This window comes from Cavia porcellus, unplaced genomic scaffold (genome assembly GCF_034190915.1).
Source record: "Cavia porcellus strain 051 isolate PalLab524CR breed Dunkin Hartley unplaced genomic scaffold, mCavPor4.1 scaffold_6, whole genome shotgun sequence".
NCBI lineage: Eukaryota > Metazoa > Chordata > Mammalia > Rodentia > Caviidae > Cavia > Cavia porcellus.
This window is the reverse complement of record NW_026947489.1, coordinates 39,408,575-39,426,076: the sequence shown is the minus strand read 5'-3', so window position 1 is coordinate 39,426,076 and position 17,502 is coordinate 39,408,575. Positions and strand designations below refer to the sequence as shown.

Genomic DNA, 17,502 nt, shown 5'->3' with positions numbered 1-17,502 from the left:
ACAAATTTAAAAAATACTGACAAATTAAAAAATAAGTAAGTAAATAAATAAATAAATAAAATACAGTACTTGGTCTAAATTAAGAGCACATGCTCCATTAAAATAGGATATTAGCCGGGTGTGATGGCTCATACCTGTATTCCCAGCACTTGGGAGGGTGAGGTGGGAGCATCCTTGCGAGTTCCAGACCAGCCTGGGCTACAAAGTGAGCTCAAGGCCAGCCTGAACTGCATAGAGAGACCCTGTCTCAAAAAGACCAAAAAAAAAAAAAAAGAAGAAGAAGACTAACAACGTGAACAGAAACTTCACAGAAAAGGAAACACACAAGATCAATTCACATATGAAAACATTTGCAAGTATATTTGTAATAACAATAATTCAAATTAAGATGGCAATGAGCCAGGTGTGGTGGCAAATACCTGAACTCCCAACACTGGGAAGCTGAGGCAGTAGGATCATATACTGGAGCTTAGCCTGCACAACTTAGTGATTCAGTGAGACCTTGTCTCAAAATAAAAAAGGCCTGGGATACAGCCCAGGGAGAAGGGTCGAATCCCTAGCACTGAAAGAAGTAAAAGAAGAGGAAGAAAAGTCTAATGTCACAAAAGGTTGAGTAGGACATAAATCAGAAGGAACTCGTATCATACTGAAATGGGAATAGAATACAATTTGTCATATTATGCAAATGCAGCATGCATACTCCAGCACCACAGTTCTACTCAGAGATTTATATCCTGAAGAAATTCTGGCAAATGTGCCAAAAGTCATATACAAGACTGTTCACAGTGGTAGTCTTCATGATAATTGTTATGGCTTGTGCCTACATGTCCCCCCAAACCCTCATACAGTCATGAGGAGCTGGGCTTTTCAGAGATGGCTGAATCTAGAGCGTGTGATGCTGGGTGCAAGGGTACATGAGTAGTAAATTAGTCCACTGATTGGTATGGTATAGTTCTGGCTAAAATTAAGGGTATGAGGGCTATACCTGCTATAGGTCCAGTAACCTACGTTTAACATAAGGGACAGAAAGAGGCTTGTCTTTTTCCCTTGTTACTTTTGCTATCTTGTGGGACCCATGATACTCTTGCTTTAGCCTCCTGAGTTGAGGCATGTGCCATTATACCCAGTTTGAAATAGAAATCATAACATCTTTTTTATTTTTGAGAAGGTCTCATTATATTTATTGTCTAGGCTCACTTCAAATCCCTAGTTCATCTTCCTACTTGAGCCTTCAAGGTAGCTACAACTATCTGGCTATTTTTAAAATTATCAAATTGCAACTTTAAAAGATAGGGGTTTTTTGGTGGGGGTAGGAGGCACATCTATAATCCCAGCATTTGGGAGGCTGACCCAGAAGGATAACTGTAAGTTCTAGGCCAGCCTGGTCTACACAGTGAATCAAAACCAGTCTGAACTACATAGTAAAATTCTGTCTCAAAAAACAAAAACAAAGGGGCTGAGGATTTAGCTCAGCGGCATAAGCGCCTGCCTTGCAAGCAGGCAGTCGTGTGAGTTCGATCCCTGGTACCCATAAAAACGAAAAAGACAAAAAACAAAAACAAAGCTGAGAGTGGTGGTGTACCCCTGTAATCTTGGGAGCTGGAAACAAGGGGATCACTGTGAGCCTAGCCTGGCCTCCAAAGTGAATTCAAGGCCAGCTTGGGCTGCATAGTGAGACCCTGCCTCAAAAACACAAAAAAACAAAAACAAAACAAAAAGAGCTTTAGATTCCAGGTATGGTGGAAACCCCTGTAATCCCAGTAAGCAGGAAGCTGAGGCAAGAGGATCAGTTGAGTAAAGGAGTTTGAGAGTAACCTGGACAACACCAAAATCTCATCTTAAGAAACAAAACAAGGACTCAGGGTTTTATTATTCTAAGTTTCAGAAAGATAAACTGCTCAGCTGGCAAATGGAGAATCTAGGAGTCAGACTTCAAGATCTTTCCTTCCTTTTTTTAAGTTTCTTTTCTCATTACTAGGAATTGAGTTCAGGGCTTTCACACTAAGCTACCTTCACAGCCCTTATTTATATTTTTTGTTTTGTTTTGTTTTTTTGTATTTTTACTGGTACCAGGGATCGAACTCATGACTGCCTGCTTGCAAGGCAGGCACTTATGCCGCTGAGCTAAATCCCCAGCTCCTATATATTTTATTTTAAGACAGGTCTCACTAAGGGCCTAGTGAGAACCTGCACCACTTCTGATCTTTATGCACCATCCTGCCCTACTCAAAATCCTATTCTTTGTACTCTAGCCCCTTAAAGTGTGTGTGCATGTGTGTTGGTTGGGGGAGACACACATGCATAGATTTAGATAGAGAAAAGCAGGTGATGGAATAGAAGTATGTTCTTGCTGCTTCCCTGACAGTCCCCTTCTCCTGGCCTCTCTCCCAATAATGAGGCTAAGGTTGGGATTCTGGGCCCAGGCTGAGCTGGACGGGAAGTGACCTTCAGCAGCTGGGGTGTTGAATCCTGCAAAGGCAGAGACTTCAGCACACCCAGGGTGTCGCAGAGCCCATGTGTTTTCAGATCCTGGTTTGAGACAGGATCTAGGCCCTCAAACTGGAAGGCTGGGCAGCCTTGCTGTCCTTTCTCAGTCAATGCTGCCATAGTGCTCTTGTTAAAGAACTGGTGGCCTTTTCAGAGAACAGAGATGCATCTCAGCAAGTACAGCTCCAAGTAGGGAACTTGAGGTCCACAAACAGACATGATTCTCAGTGAAATTCTCTCAGTGAAAGGAACAGGGACTTTTTTTAGGGAGAGAGGAACAGAGACACCCACAGCACAGAGACACCAACACATAAAGGAACAGAGTCTTAAAGAGACAGAGACAGAGACAGACAGAGATCTAATTTGGCACAGAGTAAGCAGACCAGGGAAACAGACAACTGGCAGAGGGTACAGATGGAGTTAGGTGACACTGGGCACAGAGACCCAAAAGCTGACAGGACAGAAAAGGCACAGGACAGTGGCTAGACAGGTGGGCAGAGAGAAGCCAGGGCGTGTGTGGAACCTGTCAGTCATACCAGGCGAAAGGGCTGGTTGCCCTGCTGCTGTGGTCCCAGGAGGGTGTCCAGCTCCTCTCGGCTCTGCAGTGAGCAGGCTCCCTCGTGGCCTGGGCATCCCGATGTCTGCAGCCTCCTGAAACACACATGGCCGCCACTGCCCTCTGTAGCCCATGGCCAGTGATGGCCAACAGGAGAAACCTGCCTTGGCCCAGCCCTATTGTGTGCCCACCACCCCGCCCAGCCCTTCCTGTTGCCTGGGCGCAGCCTGGACTCAAAGCGGCCAGCCTCCCTCTGGGACTCAGCGGCAGAATGCAAAGCTGTCTGTAGGCAGGGCTGGCCCCTGCTGGCCAAAGTAGGTACTGCTCTGTGGAAGACCTAGCTCAGTTACAGGAGTGGAAATGTTTGCTGGATTTTTTTGCCTGGTTCTAGTGCCTCCCTTGGCCATACTCAACTAAGTGGTGAATAAGGGTCCCTTCCTTCTCGACCCGAGGCACAGAAGTGTTGCCTGATTCTGAAGGATGGATGACATGAAACCCTTGAGAAACAGGCAGCACCATGCATAGGGTACTAGGGCATTCCTGCTGCTTACAGGAAGGTACCGTAAACCTGCAGGCATTGCTTCTTGCCTGAGTTTCCGCCCAAGTGGTTATGGAACAAGTGGTGCACGATCCTCTCCCCACCACCACCCCAGCCCAACAGCCATACCCAGCAGCTAGAGGACATGGCTCCACTCACCAGACCTAAGGGGACTTGTCCACAGGGACCATTGCCAAAGCAGAGCAATAGTGCCCTTCCATGGCCAGCAGGCCCCTGGCGAGGACGACACAGACTAAACTCTGCACAAGGGCCCCTGCCCCTTCTCTTTCTAACTTCCTCTGTCTTTGGGGAAGTGGTCAGGGATTTTCCAGGGCATGGGGAAGAGTTGAGCCAAAGCATATGCACAACTCTGAGTGAGAATTGCTGCCCCTCAATTGCAGCATTGTACTGGATTAGTCTGAGACATCTTGGATGGGCCTCAGCCCAGAGGTAGATAGGAGGAATGAGACGGGAGCAGGCCACTGCCACACTCTGAGCCCATTTCACCTAAAAAACCTCCGGAAGTTTTCTGGCCTCAGTTTTCTCATCTATAAAATGAGGAAATTGGGTCATACTGTCTCTGAGCTCCCTCCATCTCTGACACTGTCCTATGGTTCTATGAAACCCTTAACAGGAGGTGGAGCAATAGGAGCTACATGTCAGCCAGGTGTGGTGGCTCAAGCCTGTAATCTCTGTACTCTGGAAGACTGAGGCAAGAAGATCCCAATTTCCATCTCAGTGTGGGTGACTTAGCATGACCTTGTTTCAAAATAAAAACATAAGGCCAGGGATACAGCTCAGTGGCACAGTGCCTGCCTGCCAAACATGAAGTCTTGAGCTTGATTCCTGGTAGCAAAAAATAAAATAAAATACTCTGACAATGCAAAAAGCCCTGGATTCAATCCCCAAGTAATGCAAAAAAAAAAAAGTCCTATAACTTACCACAGCTTTATATCTCCACTCCCACAGACAACCTGCTCTTGACATCAGTTAAAAAGAAGCAGCTAAAGGCACTGGTAATTGCCCCATTTTGGAAGGCAGAGTCTACCCCCCTCCAAGTCTTATAATAGGTTGGGTTCTAATTCTCCAGGGGAAGAACTGAATGAATATGGTGATACACACTTGTGATCACAGCATTCAGGAGGCTGAAACAGGAGGATCAGCATGAGTTTGAGGTCAGCCTAGGCTACATAGTGAATTCAAGGCCAGCCTGAACTACATAGCAAGAACTTGTTTCAAAAAACCAAAGCTTGGGGCTGGAGATTTAGCTCAGCGGCATAAGCGCCTGCCTTGCTAGCAGGCAGTCGTGAGTTCGATCCCCAGTACCGATGAAAAGGAAAAAGACAAAAAAAAAAAAAAAAAAAAAAAAAAAAAAAAACAAAGCTTGAAAAGAGAATAGGGAAATGAAGAAAACAAGAATCAAATTATATCATGCACAGATACAAATTCCCTAAATTTAAATTCCCAAATCTAAAAAAGTGAGGAAAAAAACCCCTAAAATTCAAAAACAATTCTCCAGAGGGACTAGAAACCCAAGTCTTTTCAGTCCTTGTCATTGTTTGTTCATTTGTTTGTGACAGAGTCTTGTTGTGTAGTTCAGGCTAGCCTTGAACTCAGTGTGTGGCCTAGACTGGCCTGGAAATCAAGATCTTCCTGCCTCGGCCTTCTGAGCACTGGGACTATAAGGAGATAGCTAGGGAGACCACTGTGGGGAACGGGCAAGAACACTGTTGAGAATATTTCTTCTCAACAACTTGTTCCGGGGTCCAGGGATGGGAGGAGATAAGGACAGGAGATCCCCAGGCCTTACCTACTCAGTGGGTACTGGAACTCCCTGCCAGGCCCCCAGCTATGTCTTTTGAAGGGGTCATGGGTGTGGCTGTGAGCACGGAAAGCCCCCACCCTTCGGAGAGGCACAGCGTGGAAGCTATTCTCTTCTGTCTGATTTTCTTCCTTTTCCTCCTCCTCTTCCTCCTCTTCCTCCAGCTGTTTTGTAGTTTCGATGACTGACAGGCAATGGCGAGTTTGGCTCTGGGGCTCTGGGGCTCTGCCTTCCAGGAACAGTTGAGGTGTGGCTGTGTTCATGGGCTGTACTGGAAGACCAGCCTGGGTTAGGAAGAGAAGGCAAGCAGAGTTCTTAGAACTTCAGAACAGGTAGAGTCACAGTCATCCAGGCCTCAGCGCACTGCCCACACTCAGTTACTGGACCCAAGGCTGGGGTTGTAGCTCAGTGGCTCAAGAGCCTGCCTGGCAAGTGCAAGGTCCTGAGTTCAATTTCCGGTACCAAACAAACCAAAACAAAACAACGTGGGTCAGTTACTGGGCCTAAACGGCTGGCTCAGAGTCACAAGGTGAGCTGCCCACAGTCAGGTCTAGAGCTTGCATTTCCTGTCTCCCACTCCAATGCTCTTCCGGATACATAAAGAAACTATACTTTGCAGAAAGCTGAGCAAAGGAAAGCACGTATTGTTTCTACCTGGTGCAGTGGTGCACGCCTGTAGTCCAAACTACTAGGGAGACTGAGGCATGAGGGTCACATGTGCTCAAGAGGTAGAGAAGAGGAAGTAGGGAGATCATTATGATCAATGTAGACTGCACCTCAAAAACAAAAAAGATACACTTCCTGTCCTCAAGGAATTACATTCCAGTGGAAGGATGAATGAGGCTGTGTGTGTGTGTGTGTGTGTGTGTGTGCACAGCCAATAATATAAATGACACGTGACTACATAACTAGTTAGAGTATGGAAAATACCACAAGAGAACTTCACCCACAGGGTTTGGGCCTTTAAGGCTGAGGTAACATTCAGGAGATTCAGAAGAGAGGGGAGGAAACAGCCTCAGAGTTGCGCCCTGAGAGCTGAGCAGTGAGTGGAAGGAAAGGAGTCCAGGAGTCTCAGGGGGAGGGTAACAGGTCCTGAGTGAGGAAGGGCGGCGCTTTGTCTCTCTTAGATAGGGGCTGTCTTAGGTAGGGGCTCCCCCGATGTAACAGGAAGCAGAGAGAAGATTCCAAGCTCATCGTGCTCCTTTCCAACCCTCTTTCCCAAGTGGTGGCTTTGTTTTTTTTGTGTTTATTTGGCTTTGGCTTTGGCGGTACTGAGGATAAAATCCAAGGCCCTCACACCACACAACCACATCCCCAACCCTTTTTTCTTTCCTTTTAATTTATTAGTACATGTGTGCAGTACATAATGTTTACATTCCTCATATAGAGCTGGCATGTGTATCTAACACATCTTAATTCCTTTTCTCTCATCCTTTATTTTTCTTCTGTCTTACCCCTCCCTCCATCTCTCTGATTCCCTGCTGAGAATAATCTATCTCCTTACTTCTGTTACCTATTTTTTATTTTGCTCTGTATTTTTATTTTGGGTTTTTCATGTAAGAGAAACCATGCAATATTTAAGCTTATGTTTCTGATTTATTTCACTTGACATTATTGTCTGGCCAGGCATGGTAGCACACACCTGTAATTCCAGCACTCAGAAGGGTGAGGCAGGAAGATTGTTGCAAGTTCAAAGCCACTCTACACTACACAGTGTGATCTTATCTCAAAAAACATAAAAACAAAACATCATGGTCTTAAGGTCTATCCATTTCCCTTCAAATTACTCAAGTTTATCTTTTTCATAGCAGAGTAGTACTCTATCCATTCATCTGTTGAAAGACATACAGGCCACTTCCCAGATTTAGCTATTGTTAATTGTGCTGCAATAAACATGGGTATGCATGAATCATTGTAATGTGAAGCTTTAATTCTTTCAGGGAGATACTTGAAAGGGCCAAATACTTTTTTCATTTTTTAAATTTTGAAACACAGTCTTTCTAAGTCACTAAATTGCCCAGATTGGGCTCAAACTTGCAGTCCTCTTGCCTCAGCCTCCCAGAGTGCTGGGAATAAAAGCTTGTGCCACTATGTCTGGCTTTAGTTGCTGCCCTTAAGTTTGAAAAAAATCCTCACTCCAAATCCAGGGCACCAACGTGGTAGAGTGACAGGAAGGGAAGTGCCATGCATCTCTTATCTCTGGAAGCACCATTCCCAGGCCTGCTGGAAGGCACTTCCCAGATGCCATTTCTCCTGGGACCATTTTGGCTATTAAGATGTCCAAACGTGGGCCGGGGATTTCGCTCAGAGGCATAAGTGCCTGCCTGGTAAGCGCGAGGTTGTGAGTTTGATCCCTGGTACCACACACACACAACAAAGATGTCCAAGTGCCTGGAAGAACCAGGAGCTGCTCAACAGTGCCCCCACTCTCAGGCTTTGGTGGGGATCAGGCGCTCTGTTGTCCGAACTGCACCAGAGAAGCTTTACCGGCCAGGAAGGACTCTTGAATCTGCTTCCCACCCTCTGCAGCTGTCCCTGCCCCACCCCCTGGAGGTGCTGAGGGGAAAGCCCTGTGGCTGGGGACTGTCATCTCTTCCCTTAGGGAAGGAAGGAAACTGGTGCCAAGCCCCTGCAGGGGCATTTCTAGAGGCAAAGGAACTGGCCCAGACCCTGTGGTCACCCCTGTCTTTCCTGTCTGGGAGCAGGCAAGAGAGGGGACCCCTTGGCAGCCTCCAGACCTTCGCTTTCTTGTCTGTAGGTGCTCCAGGTACTCTGGCTGCTGGCTGTAGGGACAAATTGAGGGGGGCATGAAAGAACCTGAGAACTGGGGCATGGTTCCCGACAACCAGGGGCTCCAAAGCTGAGACTAGGGGTCACACAAGATAAGCAAAAAGCACTGTGAGGCTGGGTGTGGTGGCACATACCGATAATCCCAGATGTGCTGAGGATGAGGCAAAAGGATTGCAAATTTGAGGCAGCCTGTGGCTACTAGCAAATTCAAGCTTAGTGTGGACTACATAGTGAGACCCTATCTCAAATAAATAAGTAAATATTTTAAAATTATCCTTGGGGCCCCTGGGTCCAACCTCTAGTACTACAGAAACGTAGGTAGATCGGTAGGTAGGTAGAGAGATAGATGATAGAATTTTTTAAAAAAGCATTGTGAGAACTAGTGGTGCCACACACCTGTAATCCCTGTACTTGAGAGACTGAGGCAGGAGGATTGCTGTGAGTTCAAAGCCAGCCTGGGCAACATAGTAAATTCAAGGAACCCCCTGAATTACACAGTGAAATTTTGCCTCAGAAAAAATAAGTAAATAAAAATCATTAGGAGTAGGGTGGGGCTGAAACTGAAAACCACCCAGAGGATCTTAGGATTTGGGGTGTTCTGCTATTCAATATTCTCCCCAAAGCAGAGGTTTGGTTTGAGCTATTACCCCTCTACCTAGTTTCCACCTGCTGTCCGTGCACTGGGGTTGGAACCGGGCGAGCACTCTACCCCTGAGCTGCATCCCAGCCCTTTTTACATTTTATTTGGAGACATGGTCTCCCATCCTGACATGAAATTTGTGATCTTCCTGCCTCGGCCTCCCAAGCAGCTGAGATTACAGGCATAGGTCACCTTACCTGGCCACAGGGTTAAATTTGGAAAGATGAATGAAACGTGGCCTGCTGAAGACTTTTTGTTTTCTTCACTCCTGAGTCCACCTGTCATGGAGGAAGACGGGTTAGCGCCCCTCAAATCTCTGTTCTCCCTGAGTTGAATGCATGATCTCTGCCCTCTGTAAAAATGGAATTTGTTGGGAAGCTTCTCCCTCATGGTCTCATTTCATGCCTGTTTCCTGTGTTCTGACCCCTCAGCACCGGCATCCAACAATGCCAATACTTTTTATTCTTTCCTTCAGATGAGACAAGGCTTAGCATGACATCCTCAGCCCCTTCCTCTGTTTCTGAAATTCAAGCCAGGGCCCATCACTCTTTCCCTTCCCTGCTTCTCCTGGACAGCTCGCAGCCCTGCCCCCACCTCCTCTGCTCCCAAGCTCAGGAAATGCTGCAGGGAGGAGGCAGTGGCCAGGGCTGGGGCTCGCACAGTGGCTTTATCTAGCTCCTGAGTGAGATCACATCGTGTGGCATCACTGTTTCCTCTGAGCAGAGATGGGAGGCTCTGAAATAGGTCTGGATCAGACACTGGTGGTGGGAAGGGCAAGCAGAAGGGACTCCAGCCTGCTGCTTTACGTGTCTTCCTGTCATCACAGGCTGCCAGTGTCTCCAGGTGCCCTTCTTGAGCACAGGATCTGCATGATCACACCACACATGGGTGACTCGTTTCATAGCTCACTGGCTACTACAGTGAAAACTGATACTATTACAGCACACACATTTGTTCACAACTCCAAGAACTGGTTTTTTTTTTTTTTTTTTTTTTGGTGGGACTGGGAATTGAACCCAGTCTTTGTAATATGAGCTACATCCCCAGTGGTTTTTGTTTGTTTTTGTTCTTTTGAGACAGGGCCTCATTATATAGCTCAGGCTGCCCAGGAACTCACTATGCAGCCTAGACTGGCTTCTAACTCATAGCAATCCTCCTGCCTCAGCCTCCTGAGTGATGGGATCTCGGATGTATACCACCATGCTTACCTTCCTAGTCTTTTATTTTCTTCATAATCTCTATTTCTTTATGTTGAGACAAGGATCTTACTAAATTATCCAGTTGGCTCAAATTTCCAATCCTCCTGCCTCAGCGTATTAGAATGGTGGGATTACAGGTGTGCACCACCACACCTGGCTACATAATTTCTTTAGGGTACAATACTGGCTATGAAGTCCATCAGCTTTGTTGGTTATGCAGCCTTCGTAGACCACACAGCCTTGGGAATTTGCTCAATTTTTGAACTTTAGAATCATTTACAAAATATTAACAATACCTACTTTGTAAAGATGTTGAGAGACTTGATGATAATATGCATAATGCAATGAATAAAACTAATATTGTGCTATTAATAATATGTTACTGTTGCAGGGCATGGTGGCACAGCACTTGGGAGGCTGAGACAAGAAGACTGCCACAAGTTCAAGGTCAGCCTGGGCTACATAAACGAGTTCAAGGCCAGCCCGATTCACAGAGTGAGACTGTCTCGAACAAAACAAAACAAAGTGAAACAAACAGAAACATGCTACTATTACTGTTGCTCTTATGGAGAGAGAGAAATATAGAGTGAGCCACAGACTGACACTGACACAGTGCTAGTGGGGACTCATTATCACAACTTCTGATAAAAATGTATGTGTACAACTGGAGCAAGAATAATAATAAGCAGTAGTTTTTCTATTCTTGGAGACCCTAAGGAACCCTACAAAACTATGCGCTTCAAAGACAAGGGGGGAGTAAGAAGCTGCAGGTAATTTACAGTTAGCAACTCCGTCAACGTAATCCTTTCTACTGTCTTTGCTAAAGAGTTGAGAAGAAAAGATAAATACCTGAGACACATAAAAATTATATGAAATTCAAACTTCAGTATCCATAAATAAACTTTCTTGTGGAATATAACCAAGCAGATTCATTTACACATAGTCCATGACTGGTAGTATACCCTGCAAAACCTGAAATATGGTTTTCTGGGGCTTTTCATAAAAAAAATGTACAGATTCCTGGCTTCAAAATCTCAGGAAGGAGGGGCTGGGGATTTAGCTCAGCGGCATAAGCACCTGCCTTACAAGCAGGCGGTTGTGAGTTCGATCCCTGGTACCGATAAAAATGAAATGAAAAAGACAAAAAAAAAAAAAAAAAAAAGAGAATCTCAGGAAGGAGCAGGAAAGAAGTCAGAGAGAGAGAGAGACTGGAGCTCCCTGTACACCAGCAAGGCCCTCTGTAACAGTCTGGGAGAGGAGAGGAGGGACACTGTCATTTCCTAAATATCAGCCTGAACCCACATGGGAAATGGAGGAACCCATGAGGAGCCACTGTTGGCTCCTGTTGGCTGTGCTTTCATCAAAGCTCTTTTTTTCTTTTCTTTTCTTTTTTTTTTTTAAGACAGGGTCTCACTATGTCATAAGCATTTCTTGAAACAAACATTTTTCTCCCCATCTTACACATGAAAACATGGGTAGTGCCAGTAGTTTTAGTAGCCTGCTCAAGGTTACATTGTGGTCTGGAGGAGGAGGAGATGAGTTTTTGAAGTCGCTCTGTCACACTAGGGAGTCTGGTTTTTGGAAACCAGAGAGCAGGCTCCCAAAGAGAGTAAGAAGCTAAACTTGAAAAGAAATCCAGCAGTATTGACATTCACCCCATATCCCACTCCTGTGACCCCAGTCAAAGACACAAAAAGCAGCTTCCAAAAGAAATTATGTGGGGTTTCAAAGAAATTAAATTTGGCCTTTCTATTCCCTCTGTTGTCTTAGAAATCGTAATGAAGTGAGGAGGCAGCCAGACCCCTGGTTATGCTTACTGCTTGCAAACACTGGTATAGTCTCTGCTGATTGCAACCAATCACCTCACCTAGGCATGGAGGGATGGGGCCAGGCTTGTTAGCCCTTTCTTTCTTTCTTTTTTTTTTTTTTTTTTTTCCTTTGAGACAGGGCCTCACAAGTAGCCCGGGCTGGCCTTGAACTTGCAGCAATCTCCTTCCTTTGCCTCTTGAGTGCTGGGATTACAGGTGTGCACCACCATGCCCAGCTGTTTGCTGGTGTTTTCAAAGTCTAGGAGGCTTTCTGCATCTAGCTGTGGGGGCCTAAATCACCCAAGGGAGCCAGTAATGGAAAAGACTCAAAAGCAGCAGATAATAAAGACTGGGAAGGAAGGGAGAGGCCAGAGGACATGGCCTGCTGCCTTATCCTCCATTCTCCCAGCCCTATGAAGACAGAACCTTTAATGGCTACAAATTTAACCTACTCTTTCTTTTCCTACACAAAGAAAAGCATTCATCCCATAGAGCCCTGCAGAGAGGGATCAAGCACAGGTGCTTTAACTTCTGGTGAAGAAGTCACCAGTAAGATCAGAGCCTTCCTACCATGTGCCTACCACCCCAGTGTATCCATTCATCAGGCTGCCTTGCCGAACACTGGTACCTAACCTTGAAGTTAACCCTGGAACTGTTCTTTCTCTTCCTTGTTAAATGCCAGTGAGTAGCACAATCCCCCAAAACAAGAGCAAAGGTAAAAGACGTAGAGGATTCAGACACATCCAATGCTACTTTAAACCAACCAAGGGTCACACACAAAGAAGAGGATCCAGAAGGGTTTACACACAAATACGAGGGAGTAGGTGGGGTAGGATGAGCAAAAGCTATCTGCCCACATCAGCTCCCCACATGCATCCTGGACCCATAGGCCAGAAGTACCAACTTTATTATTAGTTAATTCTGGAAGCTCAAAGATAGAAAGACAAAAGTATGAGGTTTGATCCCTGGTACCCCTCTTCCTAAAAAGGAAAGACAATTAAGCATCCCTGGCTCCTAATCAAATCATACTCCCTCTACTAAGTTAGCAAACCGACACTTCAAACATCCGCTTAAGCCAGGTAAAATGGTGCATGCCTGTAGTCCTAGCAAAAATAAAAATGCTGGTGGGGTGTAGCTTAGTGATAGAGACCACTTGGGTTTAATTTCTAGTCTTGGAAATTAAAAATTCCATTGATTGTGAGTCTAATATATTCCAAAGATAGTAATGCACCAAAAGAATTTTTTTGAGCACTCTACCCCTAAGCTATATCACCAATCCTTTTTATTTTTTATATTGAGGGCTGAGGATTTAGCTCAGCAATATAAGCACCTGCCTGACAAGCACAAAGTTTTAAGTTTGATCCCCCGTACCAAAAAAATAAGAAATATTTTTTATATTGAGACAAAGTCTCACTAAGTTGTCCAGGTGGGACTTGAACTTTCTATTCTCCTGCTTTAGCCCTAAGTGCTGGGATTATGGCTTTGTTGTTTTTTAAATTCATTTACAAAGTGAATTTAGGCACCTGCCCTCTTTCTCCTTGGTCTGGTCCAAAGCTGGACGCTTATTCCATCGGAGCCTTGCGAGCAGGCTAGTCTGTGAAATGTAGGGGACAGAGAAGGAGACAGACTGCCCTGTCCATTTCTGTCTCCTGCCAGTTTCTTGGCATGTACTCTGGGTGCTGTGCCAGCAGGGTGGGGCAAGAGAGGGACTGAGGTTCAAAGGGACACACCTGAGAAGACTTTGGCCAGTGTGATCCAGGGAATTAACCCAGCAGATCCCAGGAAATGGCTAGAAGTAGTGGGCACAGCAGGGAATCCCTCATGTGATGAGGGTGGTGGGGAGCCCAGCATGTGGCAGTCCCTGGCTCTCCGGTATGAGTTCATGGTCCTTTACATTCCATAATCAGCTCCCTGGGATAAAAGGAACAATGTTAGGCACAAGAGAGGGAGGGTTAGGGTTAGTTAGACTCTGGGTGAGTTAGACTCTCAAGGTTTCAAGATTTCAGAGCCATTCTTGGTGTCACACTTCTTGGGGGAAGAAAAAGACCAAAAGTCGACATAATGAATTTTGGTGTCTGATGAACTTGAGTCTAAACCCCAGTCCTACAACTTACCTCTTAATTGGCATGAATTAGTTCTGTCAGCTTTTCCTACTTTACATTTAATACAAAGGTTAGGAATGTCAACATGATAGGACTATAAGGATTTTTAAAAAAGCATACCTATAAAGGATTTGCCACCATTTGTTGCACATATTGTGTTGATTAATCATTTGCCATAATTGTGATTCTCTATTTCTCTATTCCACCTTTCGCATGTACACTCATGCACTCATGCAGGAGCGCACGCATACACACACATACACACACACACACACACACACACACGCACACACACATGCGCGCACACGCACACACATAGTCACTAATTAAAAAACGGTAAGCAAGCACAGGAGGTTGATGGGAGAAGCTATGAATTGTTCTGCCATGTCCTCAGGTGTTCCAAAGTTCCTGGCTGTCTCTGTTTCTGGGGGAAATGCTTCACCTGGTTCAGCAGGTGAGGACCTGGGAAAGAGACGGAGGACACTCACCAGACCTAGGAGATATCCCAAACAGGGGCAACCGTCCCTGTCCCCAGTTGGCGACCTCAATAGCGGAAAACTTCTGCTTCAGGTAGTCCCTTTAAGAATCCAGTCCAGCACTGCACTAGGGCTTCCTTTCTCTCTCAGTCCATCTAAGGGAGCTGCTTATGGTCCACAAGAGTGCATAGGAGACAGAAGGACTCACTCCAGCACAGACCAGCTGCCTCTCCAACCACTCAGCCCTGCCCTTCCCCGCCCTACTTCAAACACCCTAGACTGCCATGCTCAGGCCTTTAACCCCTTCCATACCACTGCCCTGTCCTTGGCCTTCCTGGACAAAGCGTGGCCATAGGATTCAGGTTTCTAATAGAAACACGTACAGGAAGCTCAGCTGGAGTCCCCATGGGGAGTTAATGTGGGCGCTTGACCTCCTCCCCCAAGGGACTTTCACTCTCCTATCAACAGGGGCAAGGAGAAACCAGGGATGGAAGAAAGAGGGCATCTTAGGACAGGAGCCATCCCTAACAGCCTGCTGAACAGCCAACTGCTAGTGAGTTTGGCAGGGTCCTTTACCTTCTCTCAAATTTGGGTTCAAAACTGCTGGGTGGTCCCTTTAAGAGGCAGGTTACAGCAGTGGAGAAGGAAATACTGTTTTTTGTGTGAAAGTACAGGGAGGAGCAATTACAAGGGCAGCTCCTTATGAGGAGGGCACTAGCTTTAGCCAACAGGAAACAGGGTGGCTAAGCGACTAGGCACACACAGGACTCACGGTATGTCTTGTTGTGGATACTAGGCGGCGGCAGGATGTTTGAGCAGCTCCTCCACCCTATCTATCCCTGGTAACAGCTTGAGGGGAGTGTGTGGCTGACTCACCTCACTTCTTCCCCAGGGCAGGGCACAGAGGGGAAGACCCTGGGCTTCCTGAGGTGATGGGCAGGGACCCTTTGTGGGCTCTGGCATCTAGGAAAAAGGCTCTCTAGAGCTGAGGGACTTTGCTGGCTCTGCTAACTCCCTGATTAGGGGAGCTCATAGTAAACCTGTGAACTTCACTCCCTAGTGTAAAAGGGGATGGATGTTTAGCTAGGAATGCACAAATACTGTAATGGAACAAATGCCAGGTCGATAGTAATCAGTATCTGTGCTGGCTGTCACCTACCTGTGCCCTGGATAGGCCTTTACCTCACTGTTCCTGACCTGCTAGACAGAGGACTTAGTTAGGTGCTTTATCATCAATTTTTACTTTGGGTGAGAGGAAAAAGACAGCTCTAGTGGGTCCAAACTGCACGAGAAAGTGGTACTTGTTTCTCACCACATAATATAGTGTAGGCCAGGCGTGGTGGCACAAGCCTATAATCCCAGCACCTGAGAGCCTGAGGCACAAGGATCACTAAGAGTTAAAGGCCATCCTGAGCTACACAGTGAGTTCAAGGTTAGCCTGAACATGTCTTTTAAAAAAAAGGGAAGCCGCGTATGGTGGTGCATGTTTGTAATCCAACACTCAGGAGGCTAAGGCTGGAGGATTGTTCAAGGCCAGCCTGGGCTACAAAAGTGAGCTCAAGATCGGCCTGAACTATACAGTGAGACCTTGTCTCAAAAGTCAAAAAAAAAAAAAAACCACTAGCAACTGCAAGGTTATAAGTTTGATCCTTGGTACCAAAAAGAAAAAAAAGAAACAAATTCTCTATCTTGGGGTTGTTCAGAGGATGAAACAGGCACCCCACAGAGAAGTAGTCACCTGCATTCACAGGTGAATGAATGCCAAAGTGGGCAGCTGGGTGGAAACTGTCACACCTGCTTCTGTTCACTTTCTTCCAGTAGAATTTGAAGGGGCAGAATTCAAGGCACCTGCTCTAGGGCTGGATGTGCGATGATCAGATGCCAGCTGAAAGTCTGCGCAATGTGGGAAGTCTCCATAGGCCAGCTGGCAACCATTGGCAACCAGCAAGATCTGGTGGCTGAGTCGGTATCTGTATTGCCTTTTGGGGAGGAGCTTCTGTTTGGGCATTCAATCTCCAGGAAAAAGGTGGGGTCAATACCTACTTGCCCTTTCCCCTGACAGAGATGCATTCAACCTGAAGGTCAAGTTCAGGCCTCCAGAGGCTGATTTTCAGTTAAGACCAGAGAGCAGGCTGCCACTCATTCTATCAGACTACCTCTGCCAAGAAGGTAAGAGAGCTCAGTCCCAGCACCAATTACTCTAAGTCTCTGTGTCTACAGAGTTTAGAAGCTCTTATATTCTCCACCACCACCACTTAAGAGGGGTTCAAATTCCACCTGGACTCTAAGGAAGCTGATCTCTTGAGAGATGAAGTATCTGGTTTTGGCATCTTTTCAAGGTGCCTGAGACAGAACAGCCTTCACAATGCTTCTCTTGTCATCTGTGGGCTCCTGAATTCCCCTCCTAGTCTCCCTTCCTGTAACAAGCACCGGACACAAAGTAATGAGTTCTGCAAGGCAAGGTTTAGCCAAGCCTTGCTGAGCTTCTGGGAGAGGAGTGTCTCCAAGTTTAAACCAGGGAAGAAATCTCACTACCTTCCAGTTGAAATACATCCCACGTTCCGTATCAGACCTCCTCCTCCTCCAGGTTAACTCATTTTTATTTCCAGTGGCAACTCCACAGATGAAAAGTGTTCCCTCCTCCAGAAACACATTTCTGAATCCTAGAGAGCAAGCTAGTAAGTACTGATGTAGCCACACCTCTGACTCACTGCCCTATTCGCCCCATTCTCCTGAGCATTTCCGCATTTCCACTGGATCACAATGAACACAATCAAATCTCTTTCCTGCCCTCTGACCTGGCCCGTCCTGGGGTGTCCAACGTGCAGCCCCTGAAACCGGGTGGTGAGCTGGCAGAAGGCAACTCCATTTGGAGCCTCCCGCTGTCTCCATGTCCTTTTCATCTTCTGGGGCCCAGAGGCTCCCACTGCTGGGCAAAAGAAAGGTTAAACCGGTTGGGCAGGGGAACAAAGCTGGCATTTGTTGGGTTTCCCTCCTGCCTGGGAGGCCATTCTCAGACCACGGCATTCCTGGGATGGACAGAGTCAGCTTACACTGGCTTCTCCCCGCTGCCTTTCCATGCTA

The 17,502-nt window shown here is 46.4% G+C and overlaps 1 protein-coding gene and 1 long non-coding RNA gene across 2 annotated transcripts in view; one reads left to right on the top strand and one right to left on the bottom strand.

Moving 5' to 3' along the window:
- Positions 1-14,586, bottom strand: part of Arhgef2 (Rho/Rac guanine nucleotide exchange factor 2) — a 48,713-nt gene extending 34,127 nt beyond the window's left edge. The window contains exons 1-3 of the mRNA XM_005006167.4: positions 14,431-14,586; positions 5,392-5,687; positions 3,024-3,138 (exon numbers count right to left, since the gene is read on the bottom strand). Of these exons, the coding sequence (XP_005006224.3) occupies positions 3,024-3,138; positions 5,392-5,666 (390 nt within the window). The 5' untranslated portion in view covers positions 5,667-5,687; positions 14,431-14,586. The remainder of the gene's footprint in view (positions 1-3,023; positions 3,139-5,391; positions 5,688-14,430) is intronic.
- Positions 14,587-15,079: 493 nt separating this feature from the next.
- On the top strand, positions 15,080-17,353 carry LOC134476209 (uncharacterized). The gene is made up of 3 exons (XR_010047778.1): positions 15,080-16,380; positions 16,481-16,587; positions 17,028-17,353. It is a non-coding gene; the product is annotated as an uncharacterized LOC134476209 (long non-coding RNA).
- The last annotated feature ends 149 nt before the right edge of the window (positions 17,354-17,502 follow it).